This window comes from Halichoerus grypus, chromosome 8, assembly GCF_964656455.1.
Source record: "Halichoerus grypus chromosome 8, mHalGry1.hap1.1, whole genome shotgun sequence".
Lineage (NCBI taxonomy): Eukaryota > Metazoa > Chordata > Mammalia > Carnivora > Phocidae > Halichoerus > Halichoerus grypus.
In genome coordinates, this window is record NC_135719.1 from 116,665,575 (window position 1) to 116,682,350 (window position 16,776).

General features: G+C 41.0%; 1 protein-coding gene across 2 annotated transcripts in view; it reads left to right on the forward strand.

Annotated features, from left to right (window-relative positions):
• PPP1R36 (protein phosphatase 1 regulatory subunit 36) overlaps positions 1-15,375 on the forward strand; it is a 30,721-nt gene extending 15,346 nt beyond the window's left edge. Inside the window, exons 6-11 of one of the 2 annotated variants that reach the window (XM_036120224.2) lie at positions 961-1,059; positions 5,077-5,211; positions 13,428-13,470; positions 13,785-13,963; positions 14,045-14,236; positions 14,788-15,375. In XM_036120224.2, the coding sequence (XP_035976117.1) occupies positions 961-1,059; positions 5,077-5,211; positions 13,428-13,470; positions 13,785-13,963; positions 14,045-14,236; positions 14,788-14,974 (835 nt within the window). In that variant the 3' untranslated portion in view covers positions 14,975-15,375. The remainder of the gene's footprint in view (positions 1-960; positions 1,060-5,076; positions 5,212-13,427; positions 13,471-13,784; positions 13,964-14,044; positions 14,237-14,787) is intronic. The other variant, XM_078053813.1, reaches the window with a different exon arrangement.
• The last annotated feature ends 1,401 nt before the right edge of the window (positions 15,376-16,776 follow it).

Here is a 16,776-nt window from a genome sequence, read left to right on the forward strand (position 1 = left end):
TCTTGTAAGAATACTTAGAAAGAAGACAAAGGCTTCTAGTTTTAAAAGAAATGAGATGGGATTGTGAATCAATGCAACCTTTTCCTAGAGCAAAACTGTGAAGCTTTAATATGCTGTACACCATGCCCTAGCAATTTCACTCCTAGGAAGTTACTCAGAGACGTGGCCACAAGGATAATTACTGCAGCAATGTCAACAGTATTTTTAAAAGAACTACATATCCATCAATAGAGGACTAGTTAAGTAAAATACGAGCTATAGAAAACTTTATCCAGCTTTTAAAAGAATGAGGAAAATTGATACATAGTATCATGCAAAGAGGTCCATGCTAAGCAGTTAAGTGAAAAAAGCAAGTTGCAAAGACTTGTATATATATAGCATTATCTTCTTTGTTACCAAAGAAAATTTTAAGGCATATATTCATGCATATGTATGTGCGCTGGTGGGGGAGGACCTTATATGTAATTGTCTATGCTTTGAAAAGTTTAGGGAGGATTCATTCCACTCTTAGCAGTGGCTGTCGCTTGGAAGTAGGATGGTAGCAAAGAAGTGAGAGGACTTTTTACTTTACACATTTGTGTACATTTTTTTAAACAATGGAAAATATTATTTGTATAATGAGAACTTCTTAAAAATTAAAACTAATTGATAAACAAAACTATAATTTAGTATGTGACCCCCCTAAAAAGTTTGGTTACAAAAATCAGATTTCTTACATCTTCAATAGTATAGTAGATAGAATTTTAAATGGTAAATTAGTTGTGTGATAGGCATGATAACGTGTATTTCTACTTATTTTTATGTTGTGTGCCCATATTCTTATAAAAAGTTTTATGTTTGACATATGTTTATACTATATGTTAACTAATTAGAATTTAAATAAAAATTTGAAGAAAAAATAAATATGTTAGCATTCATTTCTTTCTTCTATTTTTTTTTTTTTTTAAATTCTTCCCTTAGGAATAAAAATCTTGACAATTTCCTCATGGCATTGTTGTACTATTTATCTCATTACTTGGAAAAAAACTCACTGGAAAAGAAACCCCAAAGCTATATGGTGTAAGTAGGATTTTGTAGTGCACTTTAAAGTTTTATTATTGCCAGTATGAAAACTAAGGTAAAGAGATGATGGAAATTTTAAAATTTTTGGAGTATACGAAAACAAACATTTTACATGGAGGAGTTCATCAGTTTTTAAAGCTCACTGAATAATTCAAATGGTTTTTCTAGCAACAAAATATTCCAGATAATATAGACCAGCACTGCCCAATAGAAATATAATGAGAGCCACATATGTAACTTAAAATTTTTCAGTAGCTATATTTAAAAAAATGTAAAAGAAAGGTGAAATTAATTTTAATAATGTGTTTTATTTAATGCAATGACTCAAAAATGTTATTGCAACATGTAGTCAGTATTAGAAAGTTATTGATGACACACTTTACTTTTTTTTTTGTAGTAAGTCTTTGAAATCTGATATCTATATTAACTTAACAATATACCTCAATTCATACTAACCACTCAGTAGCCCCCTGTGGCTTCAGGGTTACCGTATTGGACAGTGCAGATACAGATATTGGTTCTGTGCTTTTTATGCTTATGGAATTCTTGCTAGGGCTTTTGTAAGCATCTAATGAAAAAAACGAAGAATTAAAAAAATTAATAGATATGACCAAAATGATATTCCGTATCACAGAAGAAAATAAGATTTCTTAGGCTACATAGGAAGAATTTAACTGCTTTAGGCAGAGGTGGCCCAGAGCTGTACAGGGCAAGCATCTGGGAACTCAGAGTCCAGAGCAGAACAATGCCTCTCAGGCTTGGTGACCTTTGGCAAGCCATGGAACTTTCCAAGTGCCCAGGCTGCCCTCCCCGGTACGTGTGGAACCGATCCAATGATTCAGCTGTTAGAAATGCTGTCAGAGTCATCAATTTGTTCCTTTGGAATGTTTTTAAAATGCAGAATCCTTGTGTACGACCAGGCAGTTTGAAAAACATTTCATGGATAGATAAACGTATCTGGACAGCAGTTTCGTAAAGAACTGGATAAACAGCTCAGACGTTGCTACTCCAGTGAAGCCATCACAGTATACCGCATCCGTGTATGTCGGCGCTGCGTTCACGGCAGGGCAGCCCGAGATCCTGAAGTGCCTCTGCTGGCAAGCACGAGGGCTCAGCCAGCTGGAGGCTCCGAAGGTTTGGGGAGTCTAATCATCCCCCCAGAAAGAACTGATTAGACTTTGGTGGCAGGACACGAGCTTGTATTTTATGTGGTGTTTTCTAATTCTGAGGGTTACTGCTAATCTAGCAGAGACATTTGTTTCATTTCTTAATTTAGAGGAATAGATAACAGAAAAAAAGGTTTCTTAGTTGTTTTTGAAATACACTAACACTTATTAGAGCACAGTGGTATAAGGTAGACTTTCTTAGAAGGAAATCAGTTACGGAATGACAGAAAAATCCAAGTCTTAAAATGATTGGTTCTATGGTGTGATTTTTTTTTTTTAAGATTTTATTTATTTATTTGACAGAGAGAGAGACAGCGAGAGAGGGAATACAAGCAGGGGGAGTGGGAGAGGGAGAAGCAGGCCTCCTGCTGAGCAAGGAGCCCAATGTAGGACTCGATCCCAGGACCTTGGGATTATGACCTGAGCCGAAGGCAGACGCTTAATGGCTGAGCCACCCAGGCCTCCCCTCTGGTGTGATTCTAAAATAATAAGACTAACGTTTCACTTTCAGGGTTCCAGTGGTCAATTAGTGTACTTATTAATAGAAATAAATATAGGTTATATTGAGATATCTGGACTTAAATAACTTTAAGAAAAAAATTGATTTCAGTCAAACTAGTGAGATAGAACAGGGATAATAGTAGTATCTACTTTACAGAGTTATCATCCAGATTAGATGAGATAATCCATATTATCTTAATGCAGAGGTTGCCGCTTGGGAGGAAAGCCTACAACTTGTGAGAGGAGAGCTGGAAGGGGTACAGAGGTACACGGTGGTGGTTTTAGATGATTAAAAGCCCTAATTCCGGAAGAAGAAGCCTTATCCCGATTTTACAGAAGCAGCAGCTAAGGCTCAGAGAGGTTAAGGCGCTGACCAGAGAAGACTTGCCTAGTTAGTGGTGAGCTGAGATGGGAGCCCAGATCCATCTCACTCCCCAGCCTCTCAGCCTCTGTGCAGCGTGCTCGCCACCTGGTCCCAGTCAGCTGAGCCCTCTTATACGGAGTTTATCCATTTGTAATTAGGATTTGTAGCTTCTGTACAAAGGCAAAATTATGCAGTTTTTAAAACATCATAAGTATTTTTCAAGTTATTACATCTTCATAATTATAATTTTTAATGGTGGCGTAACTTTCCGTCAAGCTAATGTGTGTTAATGGACTAACTGACTTACCTATTAAGAGGCCGTATAGTACGTACTGTGCTCAAGGGTGTGGACTTTGGTGCTGGAATAAATCCTATAGGGACTCAAATGTTAAGTTAATAAATGTCAAGTCCTTAAACAGTATTTGGCTGTATTACTACAGCCTGCATTACTACTCCTTTTTCCCCTCCATTTTATATATTTTTGGGAGTTGCCAGTTTTCCTGATAGACAAGTAGGTAATAACTGAATATTATTGAATATCTTCATGCATTAGATTTCCCCCTTAATTTTGGATAATTTATTTTAAGAAGGATAAATTTCCAGGAGAGATTATTGGACCCAAGTTTATGGTCAGTTGTATGGCACTTGAAATTATTATCAAGTTTTCCCCAAAGGATTATACTTGTTTTAAATGCCAGGCTCTACGCAGACCTACTGAATCAAGATCTTGGAGAGGGGGTGGCACTAGGAATCTGCACTTTTAGGGAGTATCCCAGGCAATTCTTAACATATATTTAAACTTAGGAGCCAGTGGCCTAAAAGTTTCAAGGCATTTTTTCCTTGTTTTGTTTTCAACAGCAAAAGAGACGTATTGACTACTGGCAGCTCTGGCAACACAGGGGTGAGGAATAAGAGAGGGTGGAGGTTGCTGAAGGAAACAGGGAGACAGGCATAGTGATGGGGTTTGGGGTGCAGATGGATGCAGATATTTGGGTTATATGAAATTTGGGCTTTTAAAGTTGGAACTCACTTTATCTATTCCAGAAACTTATTTTATTCCAGTGACTCACAAGCCTTCTCACTGCATGTGGTAACATTTTGTGCTTTGAAATATCTCTATTATCCTTAAGCCCCTTCCTCCACAGCATATCCTCGTGTGGTCAGTCTAGTGGTTAACATCAGAAGGGGCAGTAGTTTGTCCCTGTTGTTTAAAGTGCATTTCATGGGGTTTAAATCTTTCTGAAAATTAAAAGGCAGATAAAAAGCCAATGACACTTCACTTTTCAATAGCAGTCACTGGAATGTATTGTTAGCAATATTGTTTCCTACTATATTGTACTGCAAAAACTCTAAAATTTGGCTCCAGACACGCTGTAACCTATGAACAGGTTGTCTTTTGGAAAGTTCATTTGCAATTCATTTGGAACTGGGGCAGTGTTTTCGCCCGGAAGCAAGGTTATTATAATTGATGCCAAAGTTCCCAGAGGAGTGGTCCACACATGCTTCCTCAGCAAACACAGAACTGGGAGTAGGGAAGCATTGAGGAGGTCGAACATTGAGCCTTCAAACTTAGTAGTAACATCAGGAACCCAGGGGAAGCTGAAGGGAGAGAGTCTCCGTAGCTCTTTTAATAAAACAGCAGGGAAATGGGCTGCTAGCTGCCTCAGAAACCAGTGTAGGTAATTTGTCAGTTGAGCTGTCCTATATAAATTAGGACAGCCTATATGTAAAATTAAGGACACATACTACAAAGAATCTATAAAAAAGTGAAAATTCACCATAAACTCAAGATGCTGATTACAATGATAACTATCAAAGGGCTTGGAGGCCCTCCCTTTGCCATAGCTCAAATTGAATAAAAGAAAGATAAGTGAGATGTGTTGACTCACTTGTATTTCTTTCAAAATAGTTTACACTTCTGACTTTTTGCTAATTAGTATTGGCATTTGCCCAAATGAACCCAAATGATCATTTTCTTTTCAGGGGCCTTGTAGAGAAGAAAGAGATGGAATTAGTTATAAGTAAGTTAGAAGCGGCGCAGAAATACTTGGCCCAGAAGTACTGCATCCTCGTCCTGGGCTTGGCCATGCCTGATAAGCATCACATGTGCTGCGGAAAGTAAGTGCACATGTCACAGTTTCATGAGATCTTCACTTGTTTATGTATTCATATCCAGAAGACCCTTAAATTTGACTTTTGGTGCCCTTGTGAAAGTTTCCATTTTGGTTGTAGAGAATAATTGGGCTCAGGTGAGACTCTGCCCCAAACACATGTGGTGTCTTGTTTGAGAAAGTCGAGTATGGGAAGAATCCCAGAATCTACACTGCTTAAGTTTAAAAGACTTTCCCCTCAGGATATACTGGCTCAGTGGAATCTTGCTCTCAACCTGGAAGGCTTCCTGCTTCCAGGGCCAGGGCCCCACGGCTGCCTAGGGCAGGAGGCCTGGTGATGGGCCAGTGTCAAAGGGGGCGTTGGGTGTGTCCCCTGCCCTTCTGCTGCTCGTTGTGCAGCAAGAGCTGTGGGTACAAGCTAGTAAGGTGGGGGTGATGAGATGACGTTTGTGTGGAGATCATCTTTGCCCTAGAATGATAGTTTATATATTACTGTAATTAAGTTTTAAGTGTCTCGTGGGGCACCTGGCTGGCTCAGTCAGTACAGCATGCACCTCTTGATCTCTGGGTTGTGAGTTTGAGCCCCACATTGGGTGTAGAGATTACTTTAAAATCTTTTAAAAAAAAAATAATGTGTCGTATCACAGGAGGGTTTGGAGACATTGAGGGAAAGCTCTGATCCTTAAATCGCGCACCCCCCCCCCCCCCCCCCCCCGCCAATCTCCTTCTCAGAGTGGTTTTACAACAGGCTCAAGAGCCACACCAAAGCTGTGGCCAGAGCTCTTATTTTTAACTTCATAGAAAAAGAACAGAATTCATGGTTTCTCTCCACATTCCCCACATTTTCAAAATACAGATATTTCCATATGCTCTGTTTATGTTCTACATTTTCTGTGTACCTTATTCTGTTATTCTGCTTACAGAATCTCACCTACCACTTTGAATAGCAACTATAGTTATTCTACTATGTGATACACCAGTTTGCCTCACCATTCCTTCTGTGCACGCTTATGTGATTTCAGTTTTTCCGCTTTATGCTATTTCTGCGTTAGATATCATTATTGAAATTACTTTTGCCTATTTGAGCTATTTACTTATGGCTAATTACCCAGAATGTATTTACCTAGAAGGCATCAGTAGTTCCCTAGCTCTTGTTACATATTGCCAGATTGTTCTCCAGAGAGGCTAGAACATTTTGTATCACCATCAGCAATAAGCGTACCTAGCTCTATTAGTTAAATATTTTGATAGCTTAAAGTTGTAAAAAAAAAAAAAAAAAAAAACCTTAAAGCTATTTCATTTGACTTTCAATATCTTTCATGACTGTGGGGGTCTGTGCTCTTTTTCTGTATAAAATAATTTATTGCCTGTTATAATAATATTAATTATTAAAATTAATTACTGCCTCATCTAGTTTTAACCATTTATCAACCAGAAAGTGGGTATTTGTATAATTTATGTTTCATATAGCAAGGCTTGGCCATTTGTTTTTCTAGTTTGTTGCTTTCCTTTGATGTTTATGTTTTTACACATTATGAAAGTGTTAAAAATCTTTATTTGAACACTTCTACCTTGTTTCTGATGCTATTCAGTAGTCATATAAGTTCATCATCAGCTTCACAGTTTCCTATTCAGTCACTTTAAAATTACTTTTTCTCAGGGGTGCCTCGGTGGCTCAGTCATTTAAGTGTCCTGACCTTGATTTCGGCTCAGGTCATGATCTCAGGGTCATGAGATTGAGCCCCAAGTCGGGCTCCATGCTGGGCATGGAGCCTGCTTGGGATTCTCTCTCCCTCTCTCTCTGCCCTTGCCCCCCCCTTAAAAAAATTACTTTTTCTCAACATTACTCTAATTTCTTCTGTCTTCTAAGCGTCACTTCAAATTGAGAAAGCTAGAATTTGAGGTTTGTATTAGTCACCTTGCGCTGCCATAACAAACTACCACAGACTGAATGGCTTAAACAGCAGAATTTATTTTCTCATAGTTCTGAAGCCTAGAAGTCTAAGATCAGGAGGCCGGCATTGTGAGTTTTGGTGAGGGCCCTCTTCCTGGCTTGCAGACAGTTGCCTTCTCACTGGGTCCCTCCATGATGGAAAGAGAAAGTCCTAGTCTCTCTCTTTCTGTTCTTAAAAGGACCCTAATCCCATCATGGGGGCTCCACACTCATGACCTCATCTGAACCTAATTACCCCCACCTGCAAATGTTTTATCATTATAGTGGTTGTTAAGGCTTCAACATATGAATTTGGGATGGGACTAGGGGGACACAAACATTCGGTCCACAACAAGGTTAAAAAAAAAACCTACTCTAGGGCCCCTGGGTGGCTCTGTCGGGTCATGATCCTGGGGTCCTGGGATCGAGTCCGGTTTTGAGTTCCCCCCTCAATGGGGAGCCTGCTTCTCCCTCTCCATTTTCCCCTCCCCACTGCTCATGCTCTCTCTCTCTCACACTGTCTCTCTCTCTCAAATAAATAAATAAAATCTTTTTTTTTTTTATTTATTTGACAGAGAGAGACACAGAAAGAGAGGGAACACAAGCAGGGGGAGTGGGAGAGGGAGAAGCAGGCTTCCCGCGGAGGAGGGAGCCCGATGCGGGGCTCGATCCCAGGAACCTGGGATCATGACCTGAGCCGAAGGCAGACGCCCAACGACTGAGCCACCCAGGCGCCCCTAAATAAAATCTTTATTAAAAAAAAACCTACTCTAAGAAAAACAAAAAACACAAAACAGAAAAATACCTACTCTTAAAAAATAATTATATTGGCAATATTTAATGTATAATTTTTTTTTTAAGATTTTATTTATTTATTGACAGAGAGAGACACAGCGAGAGAGGGAACACAAGCAGGGGGAGTGGGAGAGGGAGAAGCAGGCTCCTCGCTGAGCAGGGAGCCCGATGTGGGGCTTGATCCCAGGACCCTGGGACCATGACCTGAGCCGAAGGCAGATGCTTAACGACTGAGCCACTCAGGCGCCCCAATGTTTAATTTTTAAAGATTTTTATTTTTAAGTAATCTCTACACCCAGCGTGGGGCTGGAACTCACAACCCTGAGACCAAGAGTTGCATGCTCTACTGACTGAGCCAGCCAGGCGCTCCTTAATGGTTAATCTTTAAAAGCACATGTACAGGGGCGCCTGGCATGTGGCCCCACTGGTTAAGCTTCGGACTCTTGATTTTGGCTCAGGTCATGATCTCAGGGTTTGTGGGATTTAGTGCCTCAGGCTCAGCGGGGAGTCTGCTTGAGATTCTCTCCCTCTCCCTCTGTGCCTCCCTTCCACTCATGCCTGCGCAGTCTCTCTCTCCCTCTCTCAAATAAATAAATCTTTAAAAACATTAAAAATAAAAGCACATGTGCGGTGCAGACTAATTTTGAGATTTAAAAAACCCAAACTATGAATAATTATATCATAATTAGAGATTTTATTATATCTTTTAGTTCTCTGGATAGTTCTCTCTACACTCACATTATTATACTTTTAACAGTACATTTTTATTACAATGTAATTTTTATACAAACTTTTAAAGAACTCACTGTGTTTGAAAGATGAGGATTGCCTCAGCTTAGTACTGGCTCATCTCCAGGAGGTGCTGGTCTTTTTGTCATTACATGCAGCATCACCTGCTTTTCTCTGCCTATTGGATAGCAGTTTGGAACAAAGAATCAGTTTAGAGCTCACCACCCACCACTCACATAACAAATTCCATACGGGTCATAGAACCGAACAAAGGATATCAAAGAAAACAGATTACAGCATGTTTTTTGCCAATAAAAGTTGTTAATTGGCCATGGGCGTTGATTATGTCCTAGAATGGAGTTTATATTGTTCTTTTGGCTATTTTTATCTAGAAGGTGAGGACAGTTTTTTTGCCAGTTAGGAGTGATTACCTGATTTTAATATATCGTTCTGTCACTTCCAATGTGAATAAGCTAATATTCCCATGAGAACATTCTCGTGTATTTTCTGACTTTTCTCATATATACACACTTAATATTGGACTAGGACTATCTTACGCTATTCGTCTCTGGAGTTAAATTAGAGATTTCAGAAGAACCAGCAATTTGGGGGCTGTTAATTTAGTGCTTTCATGTTTCTCGAAAAGTAGGAGGACATGCTTTTCTATTCTAAATACATCTGTAAAATCCTGATATCGCAAAAGCTTTGGCACAATTTTGATGAACGTGTTCAGTAAAAGATCTCTGTGTTTTCCAGGGTAGATAAGAAAACCTCTTCATGGCACATGCTATAGAACTAGATCTGTTCCTCGCTTATGGCCAATTCAGGCTCCACCCCTGCCTCTATCCTAGGATTTCTACCCTCCTCCTTTGCTCTCAGTGCAAGCTGTCGCCTGATGGGTGACCAGAGAGGCTGGCATAGGGATGAGCATACAGAGAAAGGGGTCTCTTTGAAGCTCAGTTTTATAAATCATCCTTAAGCCCCATTCCCCATCCCCACCCTTCTAGTCATGGTCAGTAAGGCCTGTTTCCCCTCCCCCAAACACATTCCTTTGATACTCTGTTCCTTTGTGCAGAGTGGGCCTTGACCTTCATTTAAACCTGATTTCCATCCAAAGCAGCATGGGGTAAGTGGGAGCAAACTTTTTTTCTCTAGGGCCTCAGGACCCCTTGGGCCTGGCTTTTTTTTTTTTCCAGGAATGACTAAAAATATGATATACTTTCCTCATTTTGGTTTAGAGGTAAGAGTCTAATGTAGCAAGAAGGAATAAGAAAGCATCATAACAGGGCCACCTGGGTGGCTCAGACAGTTAAGCGTCTGCCTTCAGCTCAGGTCGTGATCCCGGGGTCCTGGAATCAAGCTCCGCATCGGACTCCCTGCTCTGCGGGAAGCCTGCTTCTCCCTCTCCCTCTGCCTGCTGCTTCCCCTGCTTGTACACTCTCTCTGTCAAAAATAAATAAAATCTAAAAAAAAAAAAAAAAAAAGAAAGCATCATAATAGGTCACTGAAAATCTCTGGGTTTGCCACCAGGCTGGCTTTCCCCCCTTTTCTTTGGAGTTTGCCCTCACAGGTGAAATGTGCAGCATTTTCGCTGACTAGCATGGTCGCCACTTGCTACATGTGGCTACTGAGCACTTGGAATGCAGCTGGTCCATATTTAAATGTGCTATAGATGTAAAATATACACTATACAAACAAGTTTAAAAATGAACAAAATATCTCATTAATCATTCTAGAATGTTGATTGCATATTAAAATGATAATATTTCAGGGTTTGGATACAATATTATTAAAATTAATTTCACCTGTTTCTTTTTACTGTGGCCACCAGAAATTTTATTTATTTATTTATTTTTTATTTTATTTTTTTTTTAAAGATTTTATTTATTCATTTGAGACACAGAGATACAGAGAGAGAGAGAGCATGAGCAGTGGGAGAGGCAGAGGGAGAGGAAGAAGCAGACTCCCCGCTGAGTCAGGAGCCCGATGCGGGACTCGATCCCAGGACCCTGGGATCATGACCTGAGCCGAAGGCAGACGCTTAACCATCTGAGCCACCCAGGCGCCCGCCACCAGAAATTTTAAAATTACACTTGTGGCTCACATTATATTTCCATTGGATTTTGCTATTATAAAGTCTATTTGAATTTGGAGTGTTTAAATTTGTTACTGATGCTCAGTGAATCTTTAAATTTATAGTCAGTTTATAATTATTATGTACTTAATATAAAAATTATAAAGTAAAATTAAAAAGAAGAAAAATGACCCAAAATTCCCCAAGAGAGGAATTTGCAGATTTAAACTAGGAGGTTCCCAATGTGCTCATTCTCTGCCTCCATTTCCTTGACTCATTTCAGGTTCATATGCAGAGCTAAATCAGAATGGTAAGAAGAAACCCACTGCCTTCTGTACTTGATTTCTGTGGGGTAGGCTCCATCAGTTTGCTTTGAGCTTTAAGGGAGAAAGAAGTCTCAGTTTTATGGCAACTTGAGGGGAAGGGGAAGAGGTTCATGGTACCTTCTCTTCTAACGTTTAAAAAGAGAAGAGAGGCACCTGGCTGGCTTAAGTGGAAAAGCATGTGACTCTTGATCTCGGGGTCATGAGTTGAAGCCCCCTGTTAGGTGTAGAGATTACTTCAATAAAATAAAACTTAAAAAAAAAAAAGAGGGACGCCTGGGTAGCTCAGTCAGTTTAGCGTCCGACTCTTGATTTCAGCTCAGGTTATGATCTCAGGGTCATGAGACAGCCCCACAAGGGGTTCTGCACTGGGCATGGAGCCTGCTTAATATTCTCTCTTTCCCTCTCCCCACCCCTCCCCATGCCCACTTCGGAGTGTGCACATGCACTCTCTCTCTAAAAAAAAAAGAAGAGAGAGAGAGATTAGAGAAAAGAGGAGGGGCGTCTGGGTGGTCAGTGGGTTGAGCATCTGCCTTCCCGTCAGGTCGTGGTCTCCGTGTCCTGGGATCCAGCCCCACATGGGCTTCCTGCTCAGCAGGGTGTCTGCTTCTCTCTCTCTCTCCTTTTGTCCCTCCCCACCACTCATTCTCTCTCTCTCTCAAATAAATAAATAAAATCTTAAAAAAAAAAAAAAGAAAAGAGGAGAGGAGAAAATGTGTTTCCTGCGCACCCTGTCATTTCAAAACCTCGCTAAGATGGTGCTGATTTGAGTTGTATAAACCTCTGGTTTGAGTTGTATAACCCTAAGTGCTGGTCTAAATCTTCTCCCAGAAGGCAGGCTGACTTGGTATTCCAAATACCGAGTTTGGTTGGTTTTTGCTTCAGCTTGGCAGGTCTGCATGGTGTCTGGTGTCAGCTGGTAGAGGCCATGGAAGAGGGCAAATGCCACAGAAGCGCTCTGGTCGGGTGGAGGCTGCACGTGGCACAGAAGGACACAGAGGCTTGTCCTGAAAGCTTCTGCTGGGCCTGTAGTTTAATGTTTTCCATCTGCAAACTAATCTAAAGGAAAAGCTTGTTTCCCTAGCATTCTGGTTGCAGGGACAGATGTGGGGTCTGACAGGCCCAAGTTTTAGTACAGACTCTGTCCCTAATTACATGTCTTTGAACTTCAGTCTCCTCAGCTGTAAAGTGGGAATAATGATGCTGACTACATCACAGAGATCTTATGAGGACTAAATACGGTCATGTAAAGGGCTTAGCATACTTGGCACGGGGTCCGTACTTAGTAAATGTGCACTGTAATGATTGCCTTACTTCCTTGTCGAAGACTTGCACACGAGGAAACCAGTGTATGAATGAAGAGGCTGCAGGAAGGGAGGGATCTGCCCCAGTAAAAGCTGAACCAGTGCTTCCGTGTTCCCCCCAAAGGGAGGGCTAATTTGGGCCTACACAGATCATGAAGTCCCTGAGGGGTTTGTGTCATCTTCCCCAGACCACTGGAGTTCCGGATGGTTCTTGAAAGCCTGATAGCAAGGGCCAATCCTGGGAGTCTGTTACTCAGAGGAAGTCCCAAGCAAAACCAGAAGCACATCCAGGATCAGCCTTGGAGTGCCTGGGTCTAGCCTTGGCCCCCTTGAGTGATCAAGTGATTGCAGGTGCACAGCCCTCTCCATCAGTTCTCAAGTGCTCAGGCCATGGCTGCTCTCCTAAGGCCGGGAATCAGAACTAGAATGGCCTGTGTTGGGGAGGGGGGCCAAGTTCAGTAAGTGTGCCCATGCCGTACAGTATCCTTAACACTGAATTTGTGTTGCAAGGACTCCTGAGCAGATGCCTGCCTTTAAGAGACAAGGCTCAGTGTATATACCACATCTAGAAGGAAGAGCACACTGCTGTCTCCAGTGAATTGCAGATTTTATTTAAAGATTTTTTTTTAATCTTTCTAAGATTTTTAAGATGTTTATTCTTTGTCTTTTTCTCCATTGCAGACTTCCCCTTAATTTCCTATTTCCCTACCTGTTAACATGCCATGTTACCTCTTTACCACCTTTCCACTCTTCTTCCTCCCCAACCCTCACATCACCAAAAACATTCATAAGAATACAGTTCCTGCTGGCTGGTGTATCCTGAATTTATATTGATTAACTTTTGACCAAACACTCTAGTAGGGGTTTTGATCTGGATAACCTGAGAAGTTGAAGAAAAAGATACCGGGACTCATCAATGCCTTTTGACAGCATTTATGTAGCTAAATAGCCTTGGGGCCACAGGTAATGATCCTGCCAAGAGGCCTTTGAAGATAGGGGCTTGCCTAGATCACTGAAAGATTGAACTTCCCTCTCAACCTATAGTTGTGATTTGTTATATTGCAGGGAGAAAATATCAGATACACAGAAAGACTGGAAATTCTTTGAGGTGAGTCTTTGGGGCTTTTCTCTTTCGTATGAAACATGAAGTATACCAATAACCAATAGCCATTTGTCACGCACTTATTTTTAGTGAATATCTTTTCTTAAAAGGATGCTAACAAGCTATATGCCATACCTTAAATTTTTGGTCTCATTTTCCTCCTGCAAAGGTGAGTACGTGTGTAATTTTCCACAGCTTTTCAGGAATGTGGAGAAATGGGGTCATCTGGGTTTGTGTCTGATTAGCAGTGTTATATAGACAGGTGGGAGTTTTTACTGTCATAGCCGTGGGTCATGATTCTTGTCTGTTTTCCGTCGTAGTCCTTTTATACTTTCTGTACATATGTAGCTTGGATTGTCTTCCGACGTCAACACTTCACAGAGATTGAGGAAGAAATAGGGAGGCTCTTTCGTACCAATATGTTCAACATTCCTCGGAGGAAGCGCGAGGATGAAGAATCAGGAGGGGAAAAGAAACGCATGACTTTTGTACAATTTAGGTATGATCTTTTGACTTTCCAAAGCTCAGGGACATTTCTAGAAAACAGGATGATGTAACCTAAATGTCACCCCTCCCCCAGGAGAATGATGGCAGAACGCCCAGCGATTAAAAAAGCCATCAACATGCGCTCTCCAGTCATGTCTACTCTGCTGCCATCTCTCAGAGATAAAGCTCAGAATGTCTTTGAGAAAAAGAATCATCAAGGAGGCATCAGATTCCCAGCCCCGATGCAAGAGCACATGGACAGTCTGGGCTCTGAGCCCATGCCAACGTAAGTGGCCCAAGGAGAGAGAAAAGAGAGCCTCGGGTCATGTCCTAGGTTGGGCCAGGAGGGGCAGGGGCTTAGACACCGTGCCTTGTCCAGAAAGTTGAACAAAGATGAAAGCCGCCTTCTTACCCACCCCCCTCCACTCCACCTGTTTCCTTTCCCAAGCAGTTCTTGGTACACCTGGCTAGACTAGAAAACATTGCTAGAAAGTTATGCTGGACTTCAAATAGCTCTAATTTGGAGGAGGGAGTAACCAACTTTATAAGACTGAAGTTTCTCCATTAGAAGAACCAGCTCTGGGAAATGTGGGAAGGCCAGTTACAAAATCTTACTGGGGGCTGAGTTTTTGGACCCACACTTAAGACCACAATGGGGGTTCATGGAAACAGGGAAAACTTAAAAGAAAAAAAAAAATATATATATAGGGGTGTGTGTGTGTGTGTGTGTGTGTGTGTAGCTTTGGTGTGTACACACACACACGCAAGCACAGCCACAACCATACACCTTATTCTTTGGCCTCACTGCTTCAGCTCTACCAATAATCCTTTTCACAGAGTTGGCATCTTGGGGGAGCCTCGATGTCTGTTCAACCCCCATACCCTTCTGCCCCTTGAACCAGAAGAAAACACGAAACCGGATGGGAGACATTCTTCCCTGATAGAAAGAAATAACATGAAGATCCAGGATACACTGAACTTAGTCATGAGAACACTGTCCTCTCAAACAACATTCCCTAAATAATCGGGTACCTTCCATTTCTGTAATTAAGTCCCTGTATTTGAAGTAAACTACTTTGACTTAATCACTTTATATAGGACTAATATTTATTATTATTAAACTTTTTAAGTTCAAATTATTTTGTTAAAAGTTCAACAGTAGACAATTAAAGAATCCCAGAAAGCTTTTGAAAAACTCATTTTCCTGTATTTACTAGTTTGCTGTGTTATTTATTTACTTCCTTGGCTTCTCTGTGACTATTTAGGGTAATATATTAGGACATTTAGCCAGTGTTCAATGGACTAGTGAAAAAACATCCCGTGTAATTGTTCCTAAGTTCATTTTTACTATATGAGAGAGTATGTTTGGGACTTTTGAAAACTAAATTTTATAAAAAGGGAAATTAAAATGTTTTTAAAATGAAATATTTTTCTATGGCTATATTATTATTGGCATTGAGATATAAAGTATATCTGATTCATTTAAAAGCCTTTTAGCATATATGTTTCATTCATTCTTTCATTTACCCATTCAACGACAAACATGTATTAAGCCTCTGCTCCATCCAAAGCCGTGTGCTGGGTTATGTAGGGAAAAGGGTTCATCAGGACAGAGACCATATCCTCAGATGTGGGTAGTAGAGAAGATAAACAAAATACACACCTGCTCACAAGACAATATTGAATGTGTTAGAGGCCATAAAAGAGGTAAAAACCAAGGCCCCTAAGAGGACAGAGCAGAAGAGCAATCACTTCTAGGGGGACCAGGAGCGTTCGGACTTGAATTTGGCTTTGGGGGGATCGGTTGGCACTAAAGGGGGCTTCCAGTCAGAGGAAGAATGTGTGCAAAGGCCCAGAGATGAAAAAATATGCCCTGTGACTGAGGAAAGGCAAGAGCATGATGCCTGCGAAGGGAGCAGTCGAGGAGCAGGCTGGAAAGGACAGCTGAATGTCCAGCTATGGAGTGAGTTGGATGTTACTTGGCAGGAGGTGATGATTAAGAATCACTAAGGAGAGGCGCCTGGATGGCTCAGTTGGTTAAGCAGCTGTCTACAGCTCAGGTCATGATCCTGGGGCCCTGGGGTCAAGTCCCATGTCGGGCTCCCTGCTCTGTAGGGAGTCTGCTTCTCCCTCTGCCTGCCGCTCCCCCTGCTCGTGTTCTCTCTGTCTCTGTCTCTCTCTCAAATAAGTAAATACAATCTTAAAAAAAAAATACAAAAAAAAACCCTGCAAAGTTTTTATCAAAATCATGTACTATGAGCTAACCTTTGTTGGACTTTTAATTTATGTAGAGAATTTGGTTATAATGTACTCTGTCATAACAAATTTCTATCTAGAATATGTTGACATGGTTTTATTTTTGGTTTTTGTTTTTATTTTTTGATATTTTAAAATAAAGCCCGAGAATTAAGAGACTTTTATAACTATCTTTACTAGGGCACTGGGCTTTTCTCTACCTCCTTTCTGAATGGCGAGGCTTTGGGATACTTCATTTACTAGTTCCTTCATTTGTTTATTCATTTTTTCATTCTATAATTAGTATATCCCCACTCTGTGCTGGGCACCATGTTTGGTGCTAGGAATTCAGTGTAGAAAAAATACAGCCAACTCTGACTTGGAACTGACAAGTCTTAGGGAGTAACAGACGGGAAGCAAATACCATGATAATGAACTAATTGCAGTGGTGATGAATGCATAAGAGAAGGAGAGAATGCCAAGAGTATGGAATCAGAGACTTGCTGGGGTGTGCAGGATGGGCAGGGGGAAGAGAGTTCACCCCTGAGGAAGTGACATTTAAATCTGAGACTTGAGGGGCGCCTGGCTGGC